This window comes from Oncorhynchus mykiss, chromosome 10 (genome assembly GCF_013265735.2).
Source record: "Oncorhynchus mykiss isolate Arlee chromosome 10, USDA_OmykA_1.1, whole genome shotgun sequence".
NCBI lineage: Eukaryota > Metazoa > Chordata > Actinopteri > Salmoniformes > Salmonidae > Oncorhynchus > Oncorhynchus mykiss.
Window position 1 is genome coordinate 35063512 of NC_048574.1, and position 24376 is coordinate 35087887.

At 43.6% G+C, this 24376-nt stretch overlaps 1 protein-coding gene across 7 annotated transcripts in view; it reads right to left on the reverse strand.

Moving 5' to 3' along the window:
* Positions 1-9005: 9005 nt before the first annotated feature.
* Positions 9006-24376, reverse strand: part of LOC110533727 (misshapen-like kinase 1) — a 47646-nt gene continuing 32275 nt past the window's right edge. For 4 of the 7 annotated variants that reach the window (XM_036990118.1, XM_021618202.2, XM_021618199.2 and 1 more), the window contains 19 exons: positions 24076-24255; positions 23604-23774; positions 22875-23132; positions 17726-17805; positions 17122-17225; positions 16887-16987; positions 16538-16561; positions 16252-16403; positions 15804-15924; positions 15507-15623; positions 15282-15396; positions 14840-14995; positions 14557-14700; positions 12683-12817; positions 12403-12503; positions 12087-12236; positions 10166-10325; positions 9935-10074; positions 9006-9834 (listed from right to left, as the gene is read on the reverse strand). In XM_036990118.1, coding sequence (XP_036846013.1) covers positions 9751-9834; positions 9935-10074; positions 10166-10325; positions 12087-12236; positions 12403-12503; positions 12683-12817; positions 14557-14700; positions 14840-14995; positions 15282-15396; positions 15507-15623; positions 15804-15924; positions 16252-16403; positions 16538-16561; positions 16887-16987; positions 17122-17225; positions 17726-17805; positions 22875-23132; positions 23604-23774; positions 24076-24255 — 2493 coding nt within the window. In that variant the 3' untranslated portion in view covers positions 9006-9750. The remainder of the gene's footprint in view (positions 9835-9934; positions 10075-10165; positions 10326-12086; positions 12237-12402; positions 12504-12682; positions 12818-14556; positions 14701-14839; positions 14996-15281; positions 15397-15506; positions 15624-15803; positions 15925-16251; positions 16404-16537; positions 16562-16886; positions 16988-17121; positions 17226-17725; positions 17806-22874; positions 23133-23603; positions 23775-24075; positions 24256-24376) is intronic. The other 3 variants (XM_036990119.1, XM_036990122.1, XM_036990120.1) reach the window with 2 other exon arrangements.

Here is a 24376-nt window from a genome sequence, read left to right on the forward strand (position 1 = left end):
AATGATGCATGCTAGTTTAAGGGAGATATGGGGATCATGTTTAGCACAAAACAAACAGTTAATTTGAAATGCTTTGATGAACCAATTTGAACCTTTATGAAACCTACCTGACGCCCAGATTTCTGTTCCAGTTTCTAAACAAACTGATTTATAACATAGTGTCAGGTCATTTTTTTTAGAATAGTCAGATGTATTCATGAAAATCATGGCTTCTATATGATTCTCTACCTTTCTTCCAGGAGCGTTCACTCCCACAGATGGATTTTAAAGGGATTGGATTGGTGCATACAAGACCAAGGGAGTTCACCATGTTCTTTACACCAGTCTATTCCCTAATTCCACAAGGGGGAGTGTACATGTTCACTTCAGGGATATGGTTGATTAGCACGGTTTCCCAAACTCTGTCCTGGGGCCCACCCCTGGTTGCACGTTTAGTTTTGTCCCTGAGCACTACACCGCTGATTCAAATCACCAACACATCAAGTTTAGATTATTTGAATTAGCTGCGTAGTGATAGGAAAAAAATAATAATACATGCACCCAGGGAGGGCCCCAGGACAGAGTTTGGGGGACCCAAGCCTGGTAAATGTGTTGGTTGGAGTGAAGGCCTGCATGATAGTAGGAACTCCTTATAGAAGAATGGAGGTCAATTATACAACACATGCTTAGCCCATTCTTTCATTGGGTGTAAAACATGAACTATGAATAAAGGCACAGTAATACAAACAATTTTAAGATTAGATCAATGTAGTTTTATTTTTCAAACAACTCTGCATTAAGACTTTTACAGACTCATGAGTCCATTTAACATAATCTTGAAAGTTCATCAGTCTATGAAATACAATCTGGAGTTAACCCCTCAAAAACAGAAACACAACATTGTAAAGACATTTAATTTCTTAACTGAAAAAGGATAAGAGATTATAGACCCGTCCAAAGATATCAGCTTTCCGACCTTCACCGGTCCTATTTCCAACAACAAGCATCTATTAAAAATCACAACTCCATTCATACTTTAAATGTTATTCTACAAGGAGATCCAATATTTTGTACAGTCTGACTATATAATATCTGTGAATAGTGTCTTGATTAAAGTGTGACTACATTGGGTGAAGCAGGTCATTGCCTCCATAGCAACAGGCAGAGGCTCAGAGACAGTATGCCTAAAACACTTACTACACAGAAGCAAAAAACCCACCCAAATGAGAACAGTGTATTATCCTTCATTTGGGCTGTTTACACAGCCACCCTAAGAACACAATTCTGCATTTTTCTTCTGACTGTCCACACTGCTTTACATGTGCACATATCAGATTTTTGCATTCACACGGATGTGGGAGAGGCTATAAGGATATTCCTGACCTGTAATCAATCAAATGTATTTATAAAGCCCTTTTTACATCAACAGATGTCAAAGTGCTATACAGAAACCTAGCCTAAAACCACAAACAGCGTAGAAGCCAAAATCAAACTGACCCTTACCTCATTTTAACAAATGTTTGAATTAAATATTGTTTTGCAGGTCAGGAGTGTCCGTATAACCTTTTTCCACTGATGTAACACACAGATGCAATGCTTAATTCTGTCACTGTTCCTTTAAATGTAGCTGTGGTTGTCATGGTAATGGCAGGTAAATGTGCAAAAAAACAAATCTAATCATCCAGACAGGTCACATACGGAACATCAGAATTATATCATGATTGAGATCCACATGTGGTATAAATCGGAAGTCAAAAGATCAGATTCAAATGTGTTTTTGTTGTTTACACATTGGGGAAAATATCAGATGGGTATCAGATATATCAATAATTTACCCACGTTAAGCTCTGCCCCCCTTGGTTACTGTTACAACCTCTGACAACATTTTCCCTGGAAGCCCAATTCCCTTGTCAACCACTGGTGAAATCCCCTCGCAATGATGTCAAACTGTTTTAATACACAACAATTAAATTAAAACAGACTACCCCTGGCTAATCAGGAATCTCTTGGGTATGTTGTGGTGGACTGTCATTATAATTGCTTTACGGGAACCTGGTAAAAACAAAATCAGTTCCAGCCATTATTATGAGCAGTCCTCCCCTCTGCAGCTTCCACTGGTTTGTAGCTAGTGTGGTTAGCCACTGAATGACTCTGAATTCACTGTCAGCATGCAGTCAAAGCTACTAACCACTTTTGGAGTTAACTTGTTAGTGCTCTCAAATCATATCCTGATGTCAACAGCAGATGGGAGTTGTATTAATAGCATGGATAATTTTGCTAGCTCACATACATTGAGAAAACAAGTTATATTACGTTAGGTTGTCAATAGATGCGTTCACACTGCTCCTTAGCCCAGGGCTAAGGAAGATTTTAGCCCAAGGCTAAGAACATTGCAGTTTAAAACGGCCTAGTGCGACAGAGCTAACCTTGGCTAGCCAACCAGTTGATCTGACAAACAATGGAACAAAAGTATAATTTCAGATTAATGCTCCAACAGGCTCTGCATTTCAGGAAACTACGTTTTTCCTCCACTCCCCTCACTGGCGTTAATGTACCGCTTCGACGTCACAGCACAGATTTGCCTAGCTGCGGCCCCCAATGTAGTTTTAACCCACGGCACACGGGCCCTCCCATTGTGCTTCTCTGCCTGTGTTCTCCAACTCAGAATTTACGGGGGGAATTAGCTCGGAAACTCGGTGGCAAAACACCAAATACAGCCTGAAATTAAAAGTAACTGAATTTGTCGCTAGCCTCTTCCCAAGTCACTGAAGGGACCCTTTCAGGCTGCATTTTTAAAACAAAAATAAAATCGCTACACATAGCGACAAAGTCACTAAATTGGCAACACTGGCTAGGCTTCGACACAGTTGCTGCGATTGCTTGCCCAAAATTCTGGTGCGGGACTTAGCGAAAGGAAATTGACAAGAGCTGAATTGAGCTGCCTCACAGCCTTATGATCCACCTTATAGTTCATCAAAAGGCAATAACTGGATTAAAGGAATGAATGCAAAACTAGACAAGCATCATAACTGTTAAAGTGATGTATGAGTATTATGCAGACTGTGGATTAGAAGGTATATTTTCTTGTGATTAAGACCCCACATTTTTTTATTAAACAACATACGGGTATCTCCTTCACTAACGAGACAAGGACAAACAGTCCAGCTTAGATTCAGTCTGCCAAAGGCCACGACAAACACCCTCCCACAAGTCTCACAGACAGACTGCAGAGAATTGAACTTAATCTGTTCTTAACGCTCATATTGCTTATGAAGGAGAAACGTCACAACATTTGATATGGCAAGGACAGCCTTTGTGATATACCGATGTTCTGTGGGGCTAAAACATTAAACAAGCCCGTTTTACTGTTAGAACTTCGTCGTAACACTACACTTAACTGATAATGAATTTAGATTGGACAATAAAAAGTTAATGACAACTGTTGACCCTCTCCATTCACCAACCTTTCTGTCTCAGTTGACTATTCCCCCATCTCACAATGACAATACATGTCCTCAATATCAGACTGGTCCCTCCCTTCCTCTCAACCAACAGTATGACTACTAGTTAGGCAGTATCAAGAGGAATCTGCACTTCCACTGGAAATACATACAGCTCCACCATCACGCTCATGCGTCACACCCACAAAGACCGTCCAAACATTTATGTACACACCCACATTTATAGCTTTGCTCTCTGTGCCGTAAATTAGAATACTTGTGCTTAGATTAATTCATATACCAGACCGCAAAGTATGTTAAACAAATCTGTTTTATAATGTACATTCATTCAGTTAAATCTCTCAATATAATTTACATATGCTTTAATAAAATAGTCCTTTCAGAATATATTAAATTAGTTAATTTCCCACTGCATCTCACCCAGTCCACATATCTGATCACTCAAGAAAAACCTGCATCTTTATCTCCATTTCAAGCGCCTCGAACATCACATCCCAGGTCACTGGCTTAAGTTTCATTTGAACATACAAAATACTATCAAATTATTCTCAACAAATGTGGAATACTCCTATGGCTTTTATATGGTATATTGGCCCCCTCCCACTGTCTAGAGGACTATCACATCAACCTCTGACAAAATGTATCTTTATAGGCATATAATCATTTTCAAAATTCCAAATTTGGTAGGTTTGCTGCCATGAACTGCACATTTGTCCTGTGCCAATATTGTAGATACATGAATGGGTCATACAAGGATATTGTATGCATTTAATACTTCACTGAAATGAAATGTTGATTAAAATTATATAGAAAATGCCTACAGACTACATGTGTAATATTTCCTCTACACTAACTCTTCCACATGATGGCAACAGATCTACAGTCACTGTAACTGCTGAGAGTCTATTACATCTAAAAAGCAGTAGGCAAACATTGAGGTTATTACAGAATCAAATCTATAGTCGTTGACAATGTTACAAATGTAAAAGTAGTTGAGTCATATAGGGATGTTCTGGTTTCTATGTAAGTGCACTTCATTGGCACAGGACACCAGTAACAAAGGAGGCAACTATTTATTATTGTAAACTGTCCTTCAGTATAACCTCTTCTTCCTGGAGTTCAGTTATAAGAGCGATTGGAGGGTCATATTCACTACTCCCCTTTAACCCTCATCACCCAGTCTCTTCCCTACTCCAAGGCACTGCTTAAACTGTAAACATGGCAGTTTGGCTTACTAAAATAGGAGGACCATTTACATGACTGTCAGAGCTACTTGTGGAGTGTGTAAAAACGTGAGATATCAGTCACAATGTCACACAGCTGATATGCAATAAAGTAGGCTAGGGGGAAACTAATCTAAGAATTGATACTGAATTGTGATACAGGAGGAATTGGTCATATATGTGCATGCAAGCATGCTCAGAGTAAAATATAGACATTTTAACTGTACTAAGTGCTTTCATCCATTTACAATCGATTCTGTTCCGTACTCTCCATTTTAATATACAGTACCAGTCAAAAGTTTGGACACACCTACTCATTCAAGGGTTTTTATTTTTACTATTTTCTACATTGTAGAATAATAGTGAAGACATAACGATGAAATAACACATATGGAATTATATAAACTCAGCAAAAAAATTAAAGTCCCCTTTTCAGGACACTGTCTTTCAAAGATAATTCATAAAAATCAAAATAACTTCACAGATCTTCATTGTAGTGTTTAAACACTGTTTACCATGCTTGTTCAATGAACCATAAACAATTAATGAACAGGCACCTGTGGAACTGTCGTTAAGACACTAACAGCTTACAGACGGTAGGCAATTAAGGTCAGTTATGAAAACTCAGGACACTAAAGAGGCCTTTCTACTGATTCTAAAAAACAAAACAAAAGAAAGATGCCCAGGGTCCCTGCTCATCCACGTGAACGTGCCTTAGGCATGCAGATGTGGCCAGGGCAATAAATTGCAATGTCCGTACTGTGTGATGCCGAAGACAGCGCTACAGGGAGACAGGACGGACAGCTGATCGTCCTCGCAGTGCCAGACCACGTGTAACAACACCTGCACAGAATCGGTACAACCGAACATCACACCTGCGGGACAGGTACAGGATGGCATCACAGGTACAGGATGGCATCAGGTACAGAGTGCTCAGACTGTCCGCAATAGGCTGAGAGAGGCTGGACTGAGGGCTTGTAGGCTTGTTGTAAGGCAGATCCTCACCAGAAACAAAGTCGCCTTTGGGCAAAAACCCACAGTCGCTGGACCAGACAAGACTGGCAAAAAGTGCTCTTCACAAACGAGTCGCGGTTATGTCTCACCAGGGGTGAAGGTCGGATTTGCGTTTATTGTCGAAGGAATGAGCATTGCACTGAGGCTTGCACTCTGGAGCAGGATAGATTTGGAGGTGGAGGGTCCGTCATGGTCTGGGGCGGTGTGTCAAAGCAGAGCTCATTGTCATGTAGGCAATCTCAACGCTGTGCATTACAGGGAAGATATCCTCCTCCTTCATGTGGTATCCTTCCTGCAGGCTCATCCTGACATGACCCTCCAGCATGACAATGCCACCAGCCATACTGCTATTTCTGTGCGTGAATTCCTGCAAGACAGGAATGTCAGTGTTCTGCCATGGCCAGCGAAGAGCCCGGATCTCAATCCCATTGAGCACGTCTGGGACCTGTTGGATCGGCGGGTGAGGGCTAGGGCCATTCCCCCCAGAAATGTCCCGGAACTTGCAGGTTCCCGGTGGGGTAACATCTCACAGCAAGAACTGGCAAATCTGGTGCAGTCCATGAGGAGGACATGCACTGCAGTACTTAATGCAGCTGGTGGCCACACTAGATACTGACTGTTACTTTTGACCCCCCCTTTTTTCGTCACATGTCTGTGGAACTTGTTCAGTTTATGTCTCAGTGGTTGAATCTTGTTATGTTCATACAAATATTTACACATGTTAAGTTTGCTAAAAATAAATGCAGTTGACAGTGAGAGGACGTTTCTTTTTTTGCTGAGTTTAGTAACCAAAAAAAGTGTTAAAAAAAGTGTTAAATTAAAATATATTTTAGATGTAAGCTTCTTGAAAGTAGCCACCCTTTGCCTTGATGACAGCTTTGCACACTTGGCATTCTCTCACCCAGCTTCACCTGGAATGCATTTCAATTAAAAGGTGTGCCTTTTAAAAAGTTAATTTGTGTAATTTCTTTCCTTAATGCAATTGAGCCAATCAGTTGTGTCGTGACCAGGTAGGGTTGGCATACAGAAGATAGCCCTATTTGGTAAAAGACCAAGTCCATATTATGGCAAGAACAGCTCAAATAAGCAAAGAGAAATGACAGTCCATCATTACTTTAAGATATGAAGGTCAGTCAATTTGGAAAAATTCAAGAACTCTCAAAGTTTCTTCAAGTGCAGTTGCAAAAACCATCAAGCGGTATGATGAAACTGGCTCTCATGAGGACCGCCACAGGAAAGGAAGACCCAGAGATACTTCTGCTGCAGAGGATGAGTTCATTAGAGTTAACTGCACATCAGAAATTGCAGCCCAAATAAATGCTTTACAGAGTTCAAGTAACAAACACATCAACATCAACTGTTCAGAGAAGACTGCATGAAATCAGGCGTTCATGTTCGAATTGCTGCAAAGAAACCACTACTAAAGGACACCAATAATAAGAAGAGACTTGCTTGGGCCAAGAAACACGAGCAATGGATATTAGACTGGTGGAAATCTGTCCTTTTGGTCTGATGAGTCCAAATTTGAGATTTTTGGTTCCAACTGCTGTGTCTATGTGAGACGCAGAGTAGGTGAACAGATGATCACCCCATGTGTGGTTCCCACCGTGAAGCATGGAGGAGGTGGTGTGATGGTGCTTTGCTGGTGACACTGTCTGTGATTTATTTAGAATTCAAGGCACACTTAACCATCATGGCTACCACAGCATTCTGCAGCGATACGCCATCCCATCTGGTTTGCGCATAGTGGGACTATCATTTGTTGTTCAACATGACAATGACCCAACACACCTCCAGGCTGTGTACGGGCAATTTGACCAAGAGGGAGAGTGATGGAGTTCTGCATCAGATGACCTGGCCTCCACAATCATCCAACCTCCACCCATTTGAGATGGTTTGGGATGAGTTGGACCGCAGAGTGAAGGAAAAGCAGGCAACAAGTGCTCAGCATATGTGGGAACTCCTTCAAGACCGTTGGAAAAGCATGCCAGGTGAAGCTGGTCAAGGGAATGCCAAGAGTGTGCAAAGCTGTCATCAATGCAAAGGGTGGCTACAAATATATTTGGATTTTGGTTACTACATGATTCCATATGTATTATTTAATAGTTTGTCTTCACTACTATTCTACAATGTAGAAAATAGTAAAAATACAGAAAAACCCTTGAATGAGTAAGTGTTAATAATATTTGCTTTTATACTAAATATATTTATAATATATAGAATCCATTTAGAGTAAAGTACATAAAATACCCACAGCTTAAGCATTTCCCCTGATCTCTTAAAGAATCAACGTAGATTCATAGTATGTTCAGAGAAGTATTGTGAATTTTGGTAGGGAAAACAACAATACCAATAGATTCAACAACTTGTTGCCTTATTTTTGTCTTACTACCAGTTTAGTATGATACATAAAAGTCCCTAATGAGTTTGAGTCCTCTAGTACAGTATTGCAAAGCCAAAGATGACACAAAACTGGGACTGCTAAAGCATCACTCAGTGAAGTTCAATACTGGCTCAAGAACCACACAGCTATTGCTTGAAACCACAATAATAGTTCAGTATTATCCACTGCAGCCCCATCCCTACAAACGTTCACACACACACACCTTTGCATACAAACACACATACCCAAATCCATACCAATGAACATAAAATACATTAAAAACGTAGGTTGCGGACAGAGTAGGTCTAGTAAGAGAAAAGGGAACTATATTCAACTGGATAACATCCGCAAGATGAAGAAAACCTGACTTCCATTATAATATTCTTACAACTACATCTCTCTCTCTTCCAAATCCGCTATGTCCTCTTTATTACTGTGAATTCAAAGCCTTCATACTTCATCACCCCTCGACCCCCACATCTTAACAAGTCACCTCACTCCCTTCCACTGGTATATTTTACACACAACAAATTAACTGAACTCCCTTCTCCGAACAAGAACTGCACTAGAACAGCATATATATTGCAATATAACGGCAATATAACAGTAGAGATAAAAGTAAGAATACCAGTTAGGCTAATACCAAATACAGAAACCGTACAGATATCAAATCTTTGTAGCGATATTGACAAGAAACAAAGGTAGAAATATCTAAAGCCAGTTAGAAAGCCTCCTAAACGGTGAGGAAGTCCCATCTCCGAGATGTAGCAAGGGTATAATAAAGGAATAGAAGGTGTATAGCTAGAGCACAGCAGTGTGTTCTCTTTAACTTCTCTGGATTTACTAAGGAATAGAACAATAGTATGTTCACATCATAGATAGTCCATCTTCCTAGGAGGTTTTTTTTAAACCTACATCCCAAAAAACATCAAAATAACAAACATTAAATCAAGTTTTAATCAAACGACACTTCTTATTTTTAAACAATGAGTTGAATAATGATGTCATAGGGAATCAGAAGCTTAGCATAGTGAGTGAGCTTCTATGGTGAAGTGTTGCAACAATACTTCAAACCTCTAGGGTGTGCCAGTACAGTATATATCAGGTCCATGGTAACGCCCCAAATGGAGGTGTAATATACAGGTCTGCCAGTGACTTCAATCTACCCATGTTCTCTTCCATGTGAACATGTTAGACACTGGCTATTTACAATTCAATCTTGACTTATATTGGTTCAATCTTGCCTTCTTCCAAATGTATTTCACCAGTAAGGAATGTGTTTAACATAAGAAGGAACTAACTACAGTAGTTACGACTAAACACAGGTCCACCAAGTGACTGAGGTACAATAATACAGGACAGGTATATATACACAGTAGAGTAGAGATGATATTACATGAGAATCCTGTGGTGATGTCTCATAGTTAGCTACCATTTCAGAGGGAGCTCAGTCAGTTTAGGGGAGTCAGCAGGTGGCAGGTGAGAGACTTTGTCATGAAGACTTTAGGCTGGAATGGATTTACAGTAGGCTTGTGTGAGCTGTATGTGTGTGATGTGTTTGTGTTGAGTCTGACTGTGTGGTGTGTCCTCGTATGGGGGGGGGGGGGGGGGGTTGAGTGTCTTTCACTTGGCCTGGTGGTTTCCATACACTGACTGACTACGGGACATAGTTGTATGGGACAATGTTGTTTCACCAGTTCATGATGCAGTTCCTGTTCAGGGTCATGAAGTAGACCTGGCTGCTGCCCCCGGAGCGCACCGAAGCAAAGAACACCTGAGATGCAAAACAGAAGATTACAACCACACGCATATAGATTGGGTACATTTCTGAATCCATGTGTGTGCGTACCTGTTTGTGTGAGTGTGTGACCCACCTTGTCATTCCTCTCACAGAGGAACTTGAGCCTCTGGGCTCTCTTGTGCATGAAAACTCCGTCCAAGTGGCCCGTCTCTACAGCACGGATCTCTATGGCCTTCTCTCCCCAGCCCATGATCTGGTTAGAGCAGATATGGGCTGAACAGAGAGAAAGAGAGAGAGATAACTCAGAACACAGCAACTTTAAGAGGAAGTGTAGTGTGTGTGTGTTTGTACACATGTGCCATACCAACGGAGGTGGGCATCTCGCCCCACTGAAGCACCACATCTTTGATGATGCGTCCGTAGGTATTTACATAGACGCCCTCGTCCTCGTAGCACAGCAGCATCTCCATGCCGTCCGAGCTGGGCAGGAACACGATGGCATGGGGCATGATCTGGCACTGGATCTGGACACACAGAGAGAAGGAGTATAATATTTTTTGACCTAACAGTTAAATGCACTGATTCTCATTCTGAATAAGAGTCTATGAAGCAGTGTTGTAGTCGAGTCACTAGTCCCTACGGCTAAGTCCAAATCACCAATAGCCAAGTCACCAGTTCCTACGGCTAAGTCCAAATCACCAATAGTCGAGTCACTAGTCCCTACGGCTAAGTACGAATCACCAATAGTCGAGTCACCAGTTCCTACGGCTAAGTCCAAATCACCAATAGCCGAGTCACTAGTCCCTACGGCTAAGTCCAAATCACCAATAGCCGAGTCACCAGTTCCTACGGCTAAGTACGAATCACCAATAGCCAAGTCACCAGTTCCTACGGCTAAGTACGAATCACCAATAGCCAAGTCACCAGTTCCTACGGCTAAGTACGAATCACCAATAGCCAAGTCACCAGTTCCTACGGCTAAGTACGAATCACCAATAGCCAAGTCACCAGTTCCTACGGCTAAGTACGAATCACCAATAGCCAAGTCACTAGTTCCTACGGCTAAGTACGAATCACCAATAGTCGAGTCACTAGTCCCTACGGCTAAGTAAACTTTGGAAAGCAAAATTAATGATTCGGGGTTTGGTAGTTGGTTACTGCTGTTTGCACACTCGTACTGATGGCTCGATGCTCGTCTGTTGCTAGAGATTCCCACCTCTACTGATTTAGCTCAGATGAAGTAGAAGAAATCTTCCCAGCAACAACTAGTGGCGGGATGGTGGGAAGATTTTAATGTGAGCATTGAGGTAACGCAAGATTTACCTCCTGTTGCCCAATGGTGATAAATGGCTGCAATATGCAATAGACTATGAAACAAATAAGTAATTCATACACAGGCTCACACATTTTATTTTAATGTAATGTTCAATAGTTATGTCAAGTTAGTAATGGATGAATGTTCTCTAGATGGAATTGGCTATTGCTCCTGTCAGATTGACCAGACTATTACTTGCAATAATTGTAACAGGCTCTCAGCTACTTTTTTTGTAAATCGCCCACTGATATTTGTGTAGGTTTTTTAATGCAGATTGAAATCTTAAGACTAGTCAGAACCTAGCTATAGGTTGCAGGGGGGAAATTAGAAGTGTAGAGTGAGACGACAGTGAGACTGTTTTACTCTTCAACTCAATACTATGGTTTTCAATTTCATAAAGCAGTTGGTGTTTCTTAACCAGGCAAAGCTAAATAGTAGTCTGGTGGTTACGGGGACACAGAGCCTGCCTTGCCTGTCTGCCCACACTCATTGCTTGCATCGCAGCAGCTCACCAGCTGATGTAGGCTGTGGCGCGTCCTTCCCACTGCTAGAGAACAGAAGCCTCGCTGCTCTGCGCACACAGTTCTGCTAATATTCTGCTTATCCTAGTAGCATACTCAGTCCAAGTGAAAATACAAGTCACAAAAAGGCGAGTCAGTCACCAATGGTCGAGTCAGAAGTCATGAAAAATTGGACTCCAGTACTTCCACACTGCTGTGAAGTGACAAAAATGTATAGCTAGCAAGAAGTGGGTGAAAACTGTGGAGGAGGTTTTTACATCAATACCTGTCAAGTTTGGGCATCTAATCAATAAAACAGGTTATTATTCATGTTCTGTAGCTATTTTAGGTGTGTATGTATTCGATCTGATTTGGAAGAACTTGTGGGGGCTTAAGGATATTCTGCCCCCATAGTTTCTGTCTGGCCCTGTTTATCTGTGTGTGGTGTCACTAGGAACTTATCCACTTACATGCACTGGGATGTATATGTCATAGTTGTTCCCAGAGTCAACGTCGATGGCGTGGAAGCCAGCAATGGAGCCATAGATGACTTTCAACCTCTGACCTTCCTCCACTGTGAGGTCTACCAACTGGGGCCTGTGGGGCAGGTCACCAAAGGACTAGAGGAGAGTAGAGAGAGAGAGAGAGAGAGAGAGATGGGAGACGGAAAGAGAGAGGAGAAAGAGGGAGAACATAAGGGGGTTTGAATGTTGTTCTGGTTGACTGACTGAGGGGAAATAGAACACCTGGCACTCAGAACAATGAGGCAGGAAAAGTGAGACCTACCTTGAAGGCCATGAATTTGTGATAAGGCTTGGGAGCCCAGGCATATACCTCCACCGCATTCTTCATAGCTATCACCAAGAACTTGATCCTCTCATATTTCACTAGACACAAACATCAAAGCGGGATTAGAGCCTTTATATTATACTATAAATAAACACTACCAAAAAGGCAAAAAACATTTGTGTAAATATACATGGTTGGAAAATGCATTGATAATAGATACACGGTTCAATAACGGGTCACATCACTGTTACTCTGTCTCCATCCTTCCTTTACTCACCCACTTTGTAGTGGACACATCCCTCCATCTCCCCTACAGTGGTCCAGCCCTGCTTCTTTTCCACCTCCGGGTCATTGTGGAGGATCTTGTTCCTCAGCCAGGCCAGGTAGTACACACGCACCTTGTTCTTCTTACCTGGGACGGACACACACACACACACACAGGAAGAGGTTATACAGTGGATAAGAAAAGGGGCTGAGTAGCAACAGATGGAGTTTGTGATGCACAGGTCCTTGTCAAATCAAATCTAATTTTATTGGTCACATACACATACTTAGCAGATGTTATTGCGGGTGTCGTGAAATGTTTGTGTTCACAGCTCTAACAGTGCAGTAATATCTAACAATTCACAACAATACACACAAATCTAAATGTAAAATAATGGAATTAAGAAATATATAAATATTAGGATGAGCAATGTCGGAGTGGCATTGATTAAATACAGTAGAATACAGTATATACATATGAAATGAGTAAAGCAGTATGTAAACATTATTAAAGTGACCAGTGTTCCATTATTAAAGTGACCAGTGTTCCATTATTAAAGTGACCAGTGATTCCATGTTTATATACATAGGGCAGCAGCCTCTAAGGAGCAGGGTTGAGTAACCGTGTGGTAGTGATGGCTATTTAACAGTCTGATGGCCTTGCGATAGAAGCTGTTTTTCAGTCTCTCGGTCCCAGCTTTGTGCACCTGTACTGACCTCGCCTTCTGGATGATAGCGGGGTGAACAGGCCGTGGCTCGGGTGGTTGATGTCCTTGATGATCTTTTTGGCCTTCCTGTGACATCGGGTGCTGTTGGTGTCCTAGAGGGCAGGTAGTTGCCCCCGGTGATGCGTTGTGCAGATTGCACCACCCTCTGGAGAGCCCTGCGGTTGTGGGTGGTGCAGTTTCCATACCAAGTGATGATACAGCCCGATAGGACGCTCTCAATGGTGCATCTCTAAAAGTTTGTGAGGGTCTTAGGAGCCAAGCTAAATTTATTCAGCCTCCACTGAGGTTGTAGAGGCACTGTTGCGCCACACAAGTCTGTGTGGGTGGACCATTTCAGATCGTCAGTGACGTGTACGCCAAGGAACTTGAAGTTTTCCACCTTGTCCACTGCGGTCCTGACGATGTGGAGAGGGGGGTGCTCCCTCTGCTGTTTCCTGAAGTCCACGATCAGCTCCTTCGCTTTGTTGACAGAGTGAGAGGTTATTTTCCTGGCACCACTCTGCCAGGGCCCTCACCTCCTCCCTGTAGGCTGTCTAGTCATTGTTGGTAATCAGGCCTATTATGGTTGTGTCGTCTGCAAATTTGATGATTGAGTTGGAGGCGTGCATGGCCACGCAGTCATGGGTGAACAGGGAGTACAGGAGGGGGCTGAGTACACACCCTTGTGGAGCCCGTGTTGAGGATCAGTGAAGTGGAGGTGTTGTTTCCTACCTTCATCACCTGGGGACGGCCCGTCAGGAAGTCCAAGACCCAGTTGCACAGGGCGGGATTGAGACCCAGGGCCTCTAGCTTAATGATGAGCTTGGAGGGTACTATGGTGTTGAATGCTGAGCTATAGTCAATGAACAGCATTCTTACATAGGTATTCCTCTTGCCCAGAAGGGATAGGGCAATGTGCAGTGTTATGGCGATTGCATCGTCTGTGGATCTATTGGGGCAGTAAGCAAATTGAAGTAGGTCTATGGTGACAGGTAAGGAAGAGGTGATATGATCCTTAACTAGCCACGGGTGTATTCAGTTGAAATGAAACGTTCAGAACGTTGCAGATAGAAAGGCAAAATGTAGAGCTAACAGATTCTATCTGAAGATTTTGTGACAATCCTGAACGGACCCCAGATGAGCGCAGAGTGTTGTTCAAGTGCTGAGCAGTACTAATCACCTGATATGGTGATGAGCAGGTTCAGTCCCTCCAGGACATCCATTTGTTGAAACCTGCGGGAATTGATGAGGGGGTAGACCTTCCCCTGACCACTACGGTCCAGCAGCTTCAGACCGTTCTCCGTCCCCACCAGCAGGTTCACACCTGGGAATCACACACAGATACAAATATTCCCAAAATGCAAACAATCAGGACCTACAGGAAATATGTAAAAGATGCTCATGGTGGATGGAATAACATGATTACAGTGTTGGCTATAGCTTAGACCAGCTGTCTGTCTCACCCCAGAGAGCAGCACAGAGGATCTCAGAGTTGAACCTCTTCTTGTACTTGCGAATCTCGGGGGTGTCGCTGTGGGGGCGTGTGTTGGTGGGGTTCACGTTCACCATGGAGCCTTTCCTCACCTCCATCTTCAGCTGCTCAAACCTGGAGCCCAGGCCTGGACACAGCAGGAGGGAGGCAGAGAAGCAGGCAAAGTTTAGAGGGAAGAGGAGAGAAAACTTCCTTAAGGGAATGATATTGAATCAAGCTACTGTGGGCAAATGCTGCCCTCCTGCTGTGAGACATTTCCATGACTCAGATTTACTAACAGCAGTAAAGTAAAAGATGCTGGATTGTGAGCCGAGTAATGAAGCTAGAGACTAGAATAGGGAACTAAGGAATTGAGGGTGTATAGGGGAACCTCATTTAACCTCTTGATAATGAGACATTCTGTCTGTACTTACTGCCCACAGAGATGGCATCCGCAGTGTCACCTGGTGGTTGGTACATGCCCAGGTCAACAAAGGTGGTGAAGGAGGACTTGCCACTTGACGCCTTGACTAGACCCCTGGACTGATACTGGAGGAAACAGGAAGGAAGGGAGAGAATGGAGTTTTGGGCAGAGAACCATGTCCATGATTGTACTTGTATTCAGGGAGACAGTCAGAGAGACAGTCAGAGAGACTCACATCATAGACAGAGTCTTTCCCAGGGGAGGAGTGGGAGGCGGAGTCAGTGGGGGAGTGGGAGGGCTGCACCACATCAGGCAGGTTGGTGTATCCATTGTGGCTCCGCTTCTCTGGTGTCTGCCAGGCAACGGGGACAAACCAGTCACAATGGCCCAACACAACCTCCTACATAAAGAGTAACCTGACCACCCACACACATTTACACAACTCCACACACATGCATGTATACATATGTGTGTTTAATACAGATGACTTCTCTCTAGTCCAGTAGGCTACTTCCTGAAAGACATAACTCACCCTCTGCACCAGCATGGTCTGGTCCCTGTAGACTCCAGCCTGCCCCTCCTCCCCTCCCTCGCCCTCCTCCTCCTCATGAACCACCATGGTGTTGACCGAGTCAGTGTCGGCATCCCGGGGACTAAAGACAGACAGGAGAGGATGTCAAGGAGGAAGGAAAATGACAGAACAGCAGAGGATATGAAGTAGACAGGAAAATGAAAGAAGGGAAGGTGAGGGTGGCGGTATAAAGAGGATAAGAATGGGCTTTCGATGGCTTCTTGTGAGAATAATGACATCTCTCCTTTCAATGTCATTATTTACACGAGAAGCCGTCTCTCCTTTCAATGTCATTATTTACACAAGAAGCCGTCTCCCCTTTCAATATCATTATTCACACAATAAGCCGTCTCTCCTTTTTTCTCCTTCCTGTTTGTCAGTGTGTGTGTTCTCCCACCCTGGTACTGACCGGTCTGTAGGGCTGTCCTCCTCCTCATTCCCCTCTCCACTCTCACTCTCCTCACTGCTCTCACTGCCTTCTGAGGATGAGGAGTAGTCATTGGCCTTCACCGGAGGTCTGGGCTGCTCCTCAGGACGCTCCTTAGCATACAGCCCATGGTCCTGAACACACACACACACGACACACAGACGACAGGTTTTGCCAGCATACTAGGACAGGCATGTGTAACTTAACACAGCAGCCTGACATAATGAAACCAATACATGTGTATCACAGCACACACACAGATACTAACCTCTCCTATAGCTCTCTTGTAACTCTGTGCATTGGAAGAAGCAGTGGACAAACAGGGAAGTGAGCGGTGTAGGAAGAGAGAAAAAGAAAAGTGCAGAGAATAGGATATGAAAAAAAGAGAAACTGTTAGTGTAGGAGTCAATATCCAGAAAAAGATCTGCTGTAGGGTTGGGGAGTGAGTGCAGGTGTTACAATAGTGCGGAATAGTCAGTGAAAATTCATTTAAAAAGTGATAAGCTGAAAAGAAGATGCGTGTGAACAGCTGACAAATGGGAAGGGTGTGTAAAGTATCTGAATATCCTTCATGCAGTGTTCATAGTGAGGGTGTTCTACAGGTGAGGGGTACTTACAGCAGGGCGACTGGGGCGGGACGACGTGCGAGACTCCCCTGGCTTGTGCCCCGCCATGCGCCCGTCATGGCCTAGTATGGGGGAGTCTATTTTGGAGGAGCCTGAAACCAACATTCTGAATGTCAACATGGAATTGCTAACATCATTGCTGGGACTTGTTTTCATCCCATAAGAGGGAGCAACAGAAAGAGAAGGAGATAGATAAGCAGAATCACAGAGAATGTGATAGACTCACTGAGTATCCGGTGCCTCTCCAGAGAGCCAGTCTGGGGTAGATTGGATACGAGGTTCATGCTATCTCCTCTCTCCCAGCGGTCATTGCGGCTGAGGTCTGGGTTGCTGTTACAAGGAAGAGATAAGATTACTAGTTATTAAAACCTCAAGAGGTGAATATCATAACTCTGTCATGATCTACCATCATCCATGGGTCATTATTGGAATCAGAATAGTCTTCTGACACGTGTTTAAAATGTGAATGTATTGCCAAATGAGCTCATGAGTGAGACAGGGAGTAAAACTTTCTGTTTGGTGCATGATTTCGGAGTGTTGTTTAGGTTGTTTAATTCTCTAAACATTGCTTGCCCGCAAAATAGTTTCATCGAAAACGTCGCCAGATAGCATAGCACGCTAGCATGTAGTGCATAAAATAGGAATAAACACGTGCCCTTTCTGAAGAGGGAGGGAGAGACTGGGAACAGGCTTTGGCAGAGGGAGGTATGGACTTCTTTAAGACCGATTGGAAAGTGTTTGCCGCCAAAACCTAAATCAAGTAGCGGGAGATTTGGTTCTAGGAGCCGGAATTAGAATGAGAGTAGCTTAGATTTGTCTGTCTGAGTTACCTGGCTCTGACTGGATGCCTGATGCCAGACGATAGGTTGGTGTTGAGAGCTGTGGCAATGGAGGCGGTCCTCTGGGGAATCTGCGAAAGATAGAGAGATATCCGACATTACTAAATACACTATATGACCAAAAGTATGTGAACACCTGCTCGTCGAACATCTCATTCCAAAATCATGGGCATTAATATGAACTTGGTAGCCCCTTTGCTGCTATAACAGCCTCCACTCTTCTGGGAAGGCTTTCCACTAGATGTTGGAACATTGCTGAAGGGACTTGCTTCCCCGCAGTGCCAGGCCTCACTGATGCACTGCGGCCTGGCACGCAGTCTGCATTCCAATTCATTCCAAAGGTGTTTGATGGGGTTGAGGTCAGGGCTCTGTGCAGGCCAGTCAAGTTCTTCCACACCGATCTCAACAAACCATTTCTGTATGGACCTCGCTTTGTGCACAGGGACATTGTCATGCTGAAATAGGAAAGGGCCTTTCCCAAACTGTTGCCACAAAATTGGAAGCACAGAATCGTTTAGAATGTCATTGTATGCTGTAGCATTAAGATTTCCCTTCACTGGAACTAGGGGCCTAGCCCGAGCCATAAAATGGTGCATTCTCCTGGCATCCGCCAAACCCAGATTTGGCTGTTAAACTGCCAGATAGTAAAGCATGATTCATCAATCCAGAGAACGGGTTTCCACTACTCCAGAGTCCAATGGTGGTGAGATTTATACCACTCCAGCAGACGCTTGGCATGGTGATCTTAGGCTTGGAAGCTCCCGACGAACAGTTTTTGTGCTAACGTTGCTTCCAGAGGCAGTTTGGAACTCGGTAGTAAGTGTTGCAACCGAGGACAGACAATTTTTACACACCACACGCTTCAGCATTCGACGGTTCCATTGTGTGAGCTTGTGTGACCTACCACTTCACGGCTGAGCCGTTGTTGCTGCTAGACATTTCCACTTCACAATAACAACACAGTTGACCGGGGCAGCTTTAACAGGGCAGAAATTTGACACACTGACTTGTTGGAAAGGTGGCATTCCATGATGGTGCGATGTTGAAAGTCATTGAGCGCTTCAGTAAGGCCATTCTACTGCCAATGTTTATATATGGAGATTGCATGGCTGTGCGCTTGATTTTATACACAGGTCAGCAACAGATGTGGCTAAAATAGCCGAATCCACAAATTTGAAGGGGTGTCCACATACTTTTGTATATACAGAACCGGTCAAAAGTTTGGACACACCTAAACATTCAAGGGTTTTTCTTTATTTTTACTTTTTATTTCAACTTTATTTAACCAGGTAGGCCAGTTGAGAACAAGTTCTCATTTACAACTGCAACCTGGCCAAGATAAAGAAAAGCACTGTGACAAAAACAACACAGAGTTGCACATGGGATAAACAAATGTAGTGTCAATCTGTATACAGTGTGTGTAAATTAAGTAAGGAGGTAAGGCAAAAAAATAGGCCACAGAGGCAAAGCAATTACAATTAACACTGGAGTGATAGATGTGCAGATGAGGATGTGCAAGTATAAATACTGCTGTGCAAAAGAGCAGAAAAAAACTAAAACATATGGGGATGAGGTAGGTAGTTGGTTGGATGGGCTATTTACAGATGGGCTGTGTACAGCTACAATGATCTGTGAGCTGCTCTGACAGCTGACGCTTAAAGTTAGTGAGGGAGCTATAACTCTCCAACTTCATTGATTTTTGTAATTCGTTTCAGTCATTGGCCGCAGAGAACTGAAAGGAAAGGCGGCCTAAATGCGGTGTTGGCAATGGGGATGACCAGTGAAATATATACCTGCTGGAGCGTGTGCTACAGGTGGTTGGTGCGATGGTGACCAGTGAGCTGAGATAAGGCGGAGCTTTACCTAGCAAAGACTTATGGATGACCTGGAGCCAGTGGGTTTTGCGACGAATATGAAGCGAGGGCCAGCCAATGAGAGCATACAGGTCGCAGTGGTGGGTAGTATATGGGGCTTTGGTGACAAAATGGATGGCACTGTGATAGACTACATCCAATTTGATGAGTAGAGTGTTGGAGGCTATTTTGTAAATGACATCGCCGGAGTCAAGGATCGGTAGGATAGTCAGTTTTACGAGGGTATGTTTGGCAGCTAGAGTGAAGGAGGGATTGTTGCGAAATAGGAAGCCGATTCTAGATTTAATTTTGGATTAGAGATGCTTAATGTGACTCTGGAAGGAGAGTTTACAGTCTAACCAGACACCTAGGTATTTGTAGTTGTCCACATATTCTAAGTCAGAACCGTCCAGAGTAGTGATGCTAGTCAGCCGGGCGGGTGCAGGCAGCAAGCGGTTGAAAAGCAAGCATTTGGTTTTACTAGCATTTAAGAGCAGTTGGAGGCCAAGGAAGGAGTGTTGTATGGCATTGAAGCTCGTCTGGAGGTTTGTCAACACAGTGTCCAAAGAAGGGCCAGAATTATACAGACTGGTGTCGTCTGCGTAGAGGTGGATCAGAGAATCACCAGCAGCAAGAGTGAAATCATTGATATATACAGATAAAAGAGTCGGCCCAAGAATTGAACCCTGTGGCACCCCCATAGAGACTGCAAGAGGTCCGGACAACAGGCCCTCCAATTTGACACACTGAACTCGGTTTGAGAAGTAGTTAGTGAACCAGGCGAGGCAATCATTAGCGAAACCAAGGCTGTTGAGTCTGCCGTTAAGAATACAGTGATTGACAGTGTCGAAAGCCTTGGCCAGGTCGGTGAAGACAGCTGCACAGTACTGTTTTTTAAAATCTATGTTAGTTATTATATCGTTTAGGACCTTCAGCGTGGCTGAGGTGCACCCATGACCAGCTCGGAAACCGGATTGCATAGTGGAGAAGGTACGGCGGGATTAGAGATGGACGATGATCTGTTTGTTCACTTGGCTTTCGAAGACTTTAGAAAGGCATTGTAGAATAATAGTGAAGCCATCAAAACTATGAAATAACACATATGGAATCATGTAGTAAACCAAAAAGTTTTAAACATGAACATGTGTTGGGGTTGACATCCAAAAACAAGGATTATACTCAATTTTTTACCTCAACATTGTGTGAAACACACAAACAATAACCTAAACGTAGACTAATTTTGCTGGCGGGCAAGAAGGAGATGTGGGATCTTTCTCCCACGTATTTCCATGGCAATTCCATTGTTTTGATAGATTTCGATTGACCTCTTTACCGCATGTATAGATGCATGTTCATGTCATCGTCACCAATCAACTGCATTAGTTAAAAACGACGGACTACCACCACTGCATGTTGCCTATGCTACCAGCTTATATGAACGAGAGTTAGCTTTTACTAGTCACTTCTTCTAAACCTGAAAATAAACTTCTAAATGTTATGCAGTGAAAACTGCCAAATCTGACCACATTGTTGGCCTGTTGCAATACATCAATCATGACGGATGACGAATATCCACTTTGTTAAATCTGATTTGCTAATGTGCTCCAATGCGAAGTCCTTCTATCCCCCACAGTCTGCGTTCCATTGGCCTCTAACGCATGTACACTAGGTGTACAAAACATTAAGTACATCTGCAATTTTCAGGTAGATCAGCTTTAATATTTCAGATAGGTTGAACCTCTCATCAATGTAATTGTCTGCATCATTTTCATTCCCCCATATATTTTGTAAATATACAGTACCAGTCAAAATTTGACACACCTAATCATTCAAGGGTTTTTCTTTATTTTTTACTATTTTCTACATTGTAGAATAATAGTGAAGACATCCACACTATGAAATAACACATATTGAATCATGTAGTACCCAAAAAAGTGTTCAATCAAAATATATTTTAGATTCTTCAAAGTAGCCACCCTTTGCATTGATGACAGTTTTGCACTCTTGGCATACTCTCAACCAGCTTCCTAAGGAATGCTTTTCCAACAGTCTTGAAGGAGTTCCCACATATGCTGAGCACTTGTTGGCTGCTTTTCCTTCACTCTGCAGTCCAACTCATCCCAAACCATCTTAATTGGGTTGAGGTTGGGGGATCGTGGAGGCCAGGTCATCTGATGCAGCACTCCATCACTCTCCTTCTTGGTCAAACAGCCCTTGCACAGCCTGGATGTGTTTTGGGTTATTACCCTGTTGAAAAACAAATGATTGTGGGACTAAGCGCAATCCAGATGGGGTGGCGGATTGCTGCAGAATGTTGTGGTAACCATGCTGGTTAAGTGTGCCTTGAAATCCAAATAAGTCACACAGTATCACCAACAAAGCACCTCCAAACCATCACATTAACTCCATTCTTCACGGTGGGAACCACACATGTGGAGATCATCCGTTCACCTACTCTGCGTCCTCTTCTTATTGGTGTCCTTTAATGGTGGTTTCTTTGTAGCAATTCAACCATTAAGGCCTGATTCACGCAGTCTACTCTGAACAGTTGATGTTGAGATGTGTCTGTTACTTGAACTCTGTGAAGCATTTATTTGGGCTGCAATCTGAGGTGCAGTTAACTCTAATGAACTTATCCTCTGCAGCAGAGGTAACTCTGGGTCTTCCTTTCCTGTGGCGGTCCTCATGAGATCGCTTCATCATAGCGCTTGATGGCTTTTGTGACTGCACTTGAATAAACATGGAAAGTTCTTGAAATGTTCCAGATTGACTGATCTTCATGTCTTGAAGGAATGACGGACTGTCGTTTCTCTTTGCTTATTTGAGCTGTTCTTGCCATAATATGGACATGGTCTTTTACCAAATAGAGCTATCTTCTGTATACCACCTCTACCTTGTCACAACACTGATTGGCTGAAACGCATTAAGAAGGAAAGAAATTCCAAAAATGTACTTTTAACAAAGCACACTTGTTTATTGAAATACATTCCAGGCGACTACATCATGAAGCTGGTTGAGAGAATGCCAAGAGTGTGAAAAGCTGTCAAGGCAAAGGGTGGCTACTTTAAAGATTCAAAATATATTTTATATTTGAGATTTGTTAAACACTTTTTTGCTTACTACATGATTCCATATGTGTTATTTCATAGTTTTGATGTCGTCACTATTATTCTACAATGTAGAAAATAGTAAAAATTAACAAATAAACCTTGAATGAGTAGGTGTGTCCAAACCTTTGACTGGTACAATATATCTAAAAGACTAAAACCCAGCAGGTGGCCTCTCACCTTGGGCGGCTGTTCGATCTCTGGCAGGCGGATCCAGGGGCCGCGGTCCTCCCTTTTGCGAGGCTGTGGGGCGGGGCTCTCGGAGGTGGGATCAGAGTTCTGTCGGACCAGCTCCCTGGAGTGGACGGGGCGGGGGGTGGGGGAGGGATCCTGGGTGGGGAAGGCGGACATGGTCTTAGTGGGCTGGTCACACAGGGACTGGGAGCGGGGGACAGGGGCAGCGTAGGGCTTCAGCGGGACCAAGTGGGCCATCTGGAACTGCAGTGGTGCAGCAGTGAGGAAGGAGGGAACGGAGGAAGTAAAGGAAGTAAGTATGGAGGTGGAGGAGAGGGCAGGGTCAGGTAGTGAGAGCAAGCAAAATAGAGTGATAGGGGGGAGGATTGTGCAGGGCATATAGGGATTTTTGCCATTTTATGAAATTCGGGAAATAAGACAATATGAAAGCAATAAGAAGGGAAAAGGTGGGTCCAGGAGGAGGAGAGGGGAGAAAAGGAAGGAAAAGAAGATTGAAAATAAATAAAGGTAAAATAAACATTATTAGACAAGGGTTAATGCAGTCCAAGGAAAAAGACATGGGGGAAGGAAAGAACACCTATTTTTCTCTCAACTTTGTCTCCATTGTGATAAACCACTATTTCAACAACATGTCCACACTATATTGTAACAAGGGAAACATATTAATAAAGTACACACAAATATAATCCCAGATGAACAAACACCAACACACACCTTGCCCTGTCCCCCCTGAGGCTCAACAGGCCGCTGCATAGGCGGGGTCTGAGAAGCCTGGCCCCCTCCGGATTGGCTGATGGAGTCAGAGCGTGATTGGATGGCAGTGTCAGAGACAGTGTTGCAGATTTTGGGGGAGCCCTGCCTGTTGAGCTTACTGCGCTCCTCCACCTGAGACAGAGGAAAAGAGGAAAATGGAAGGAAATAAAGGGAGAAGTGACAGGGAGAGGGAGGGAGAAAGCCCATCACAGAGATGTCGAATCAGACTAACTTTCAGGAAAAAAGATGACACTTAAGGTGATACTGCATAACTGCTTGATGCTAGCTTGTTACAGGGTAATTGCTAAATATATCCCTCCGGTATTACTCTAGGTTATAAAACCCTATTTAATGAAAGGTGTGGTCGATAGGGGTTATTTAAGTTGAAGTTATAGCATGTTCCACTGTTCATGTCCGTGTGGCATTATTGTACCTCTCGGGCCCATGCAGGCTTATTGTTGGGCTCCACGTTCTTGCTGTAGTGGTAGAGGGGCTGGGGCTTCTTGTCCTGTTGCTGCTGCTGCAGGGACACCAGGTAGGCATGCTCCTGCTGCAGCTGCCTCTGCAGACGCTCAGACTGCCTCTGCTCCTCCAGCTGCTTACGCTTGTACTCCTGCACACACACCATGATACGGTCAAAGTAGACTTTTCTAGGCCTGAGCACGGCTAGTACACAATACACACCCCTTTGACATGCCCCCCAAACAGACACAATCCTACATACAAAGATGGGG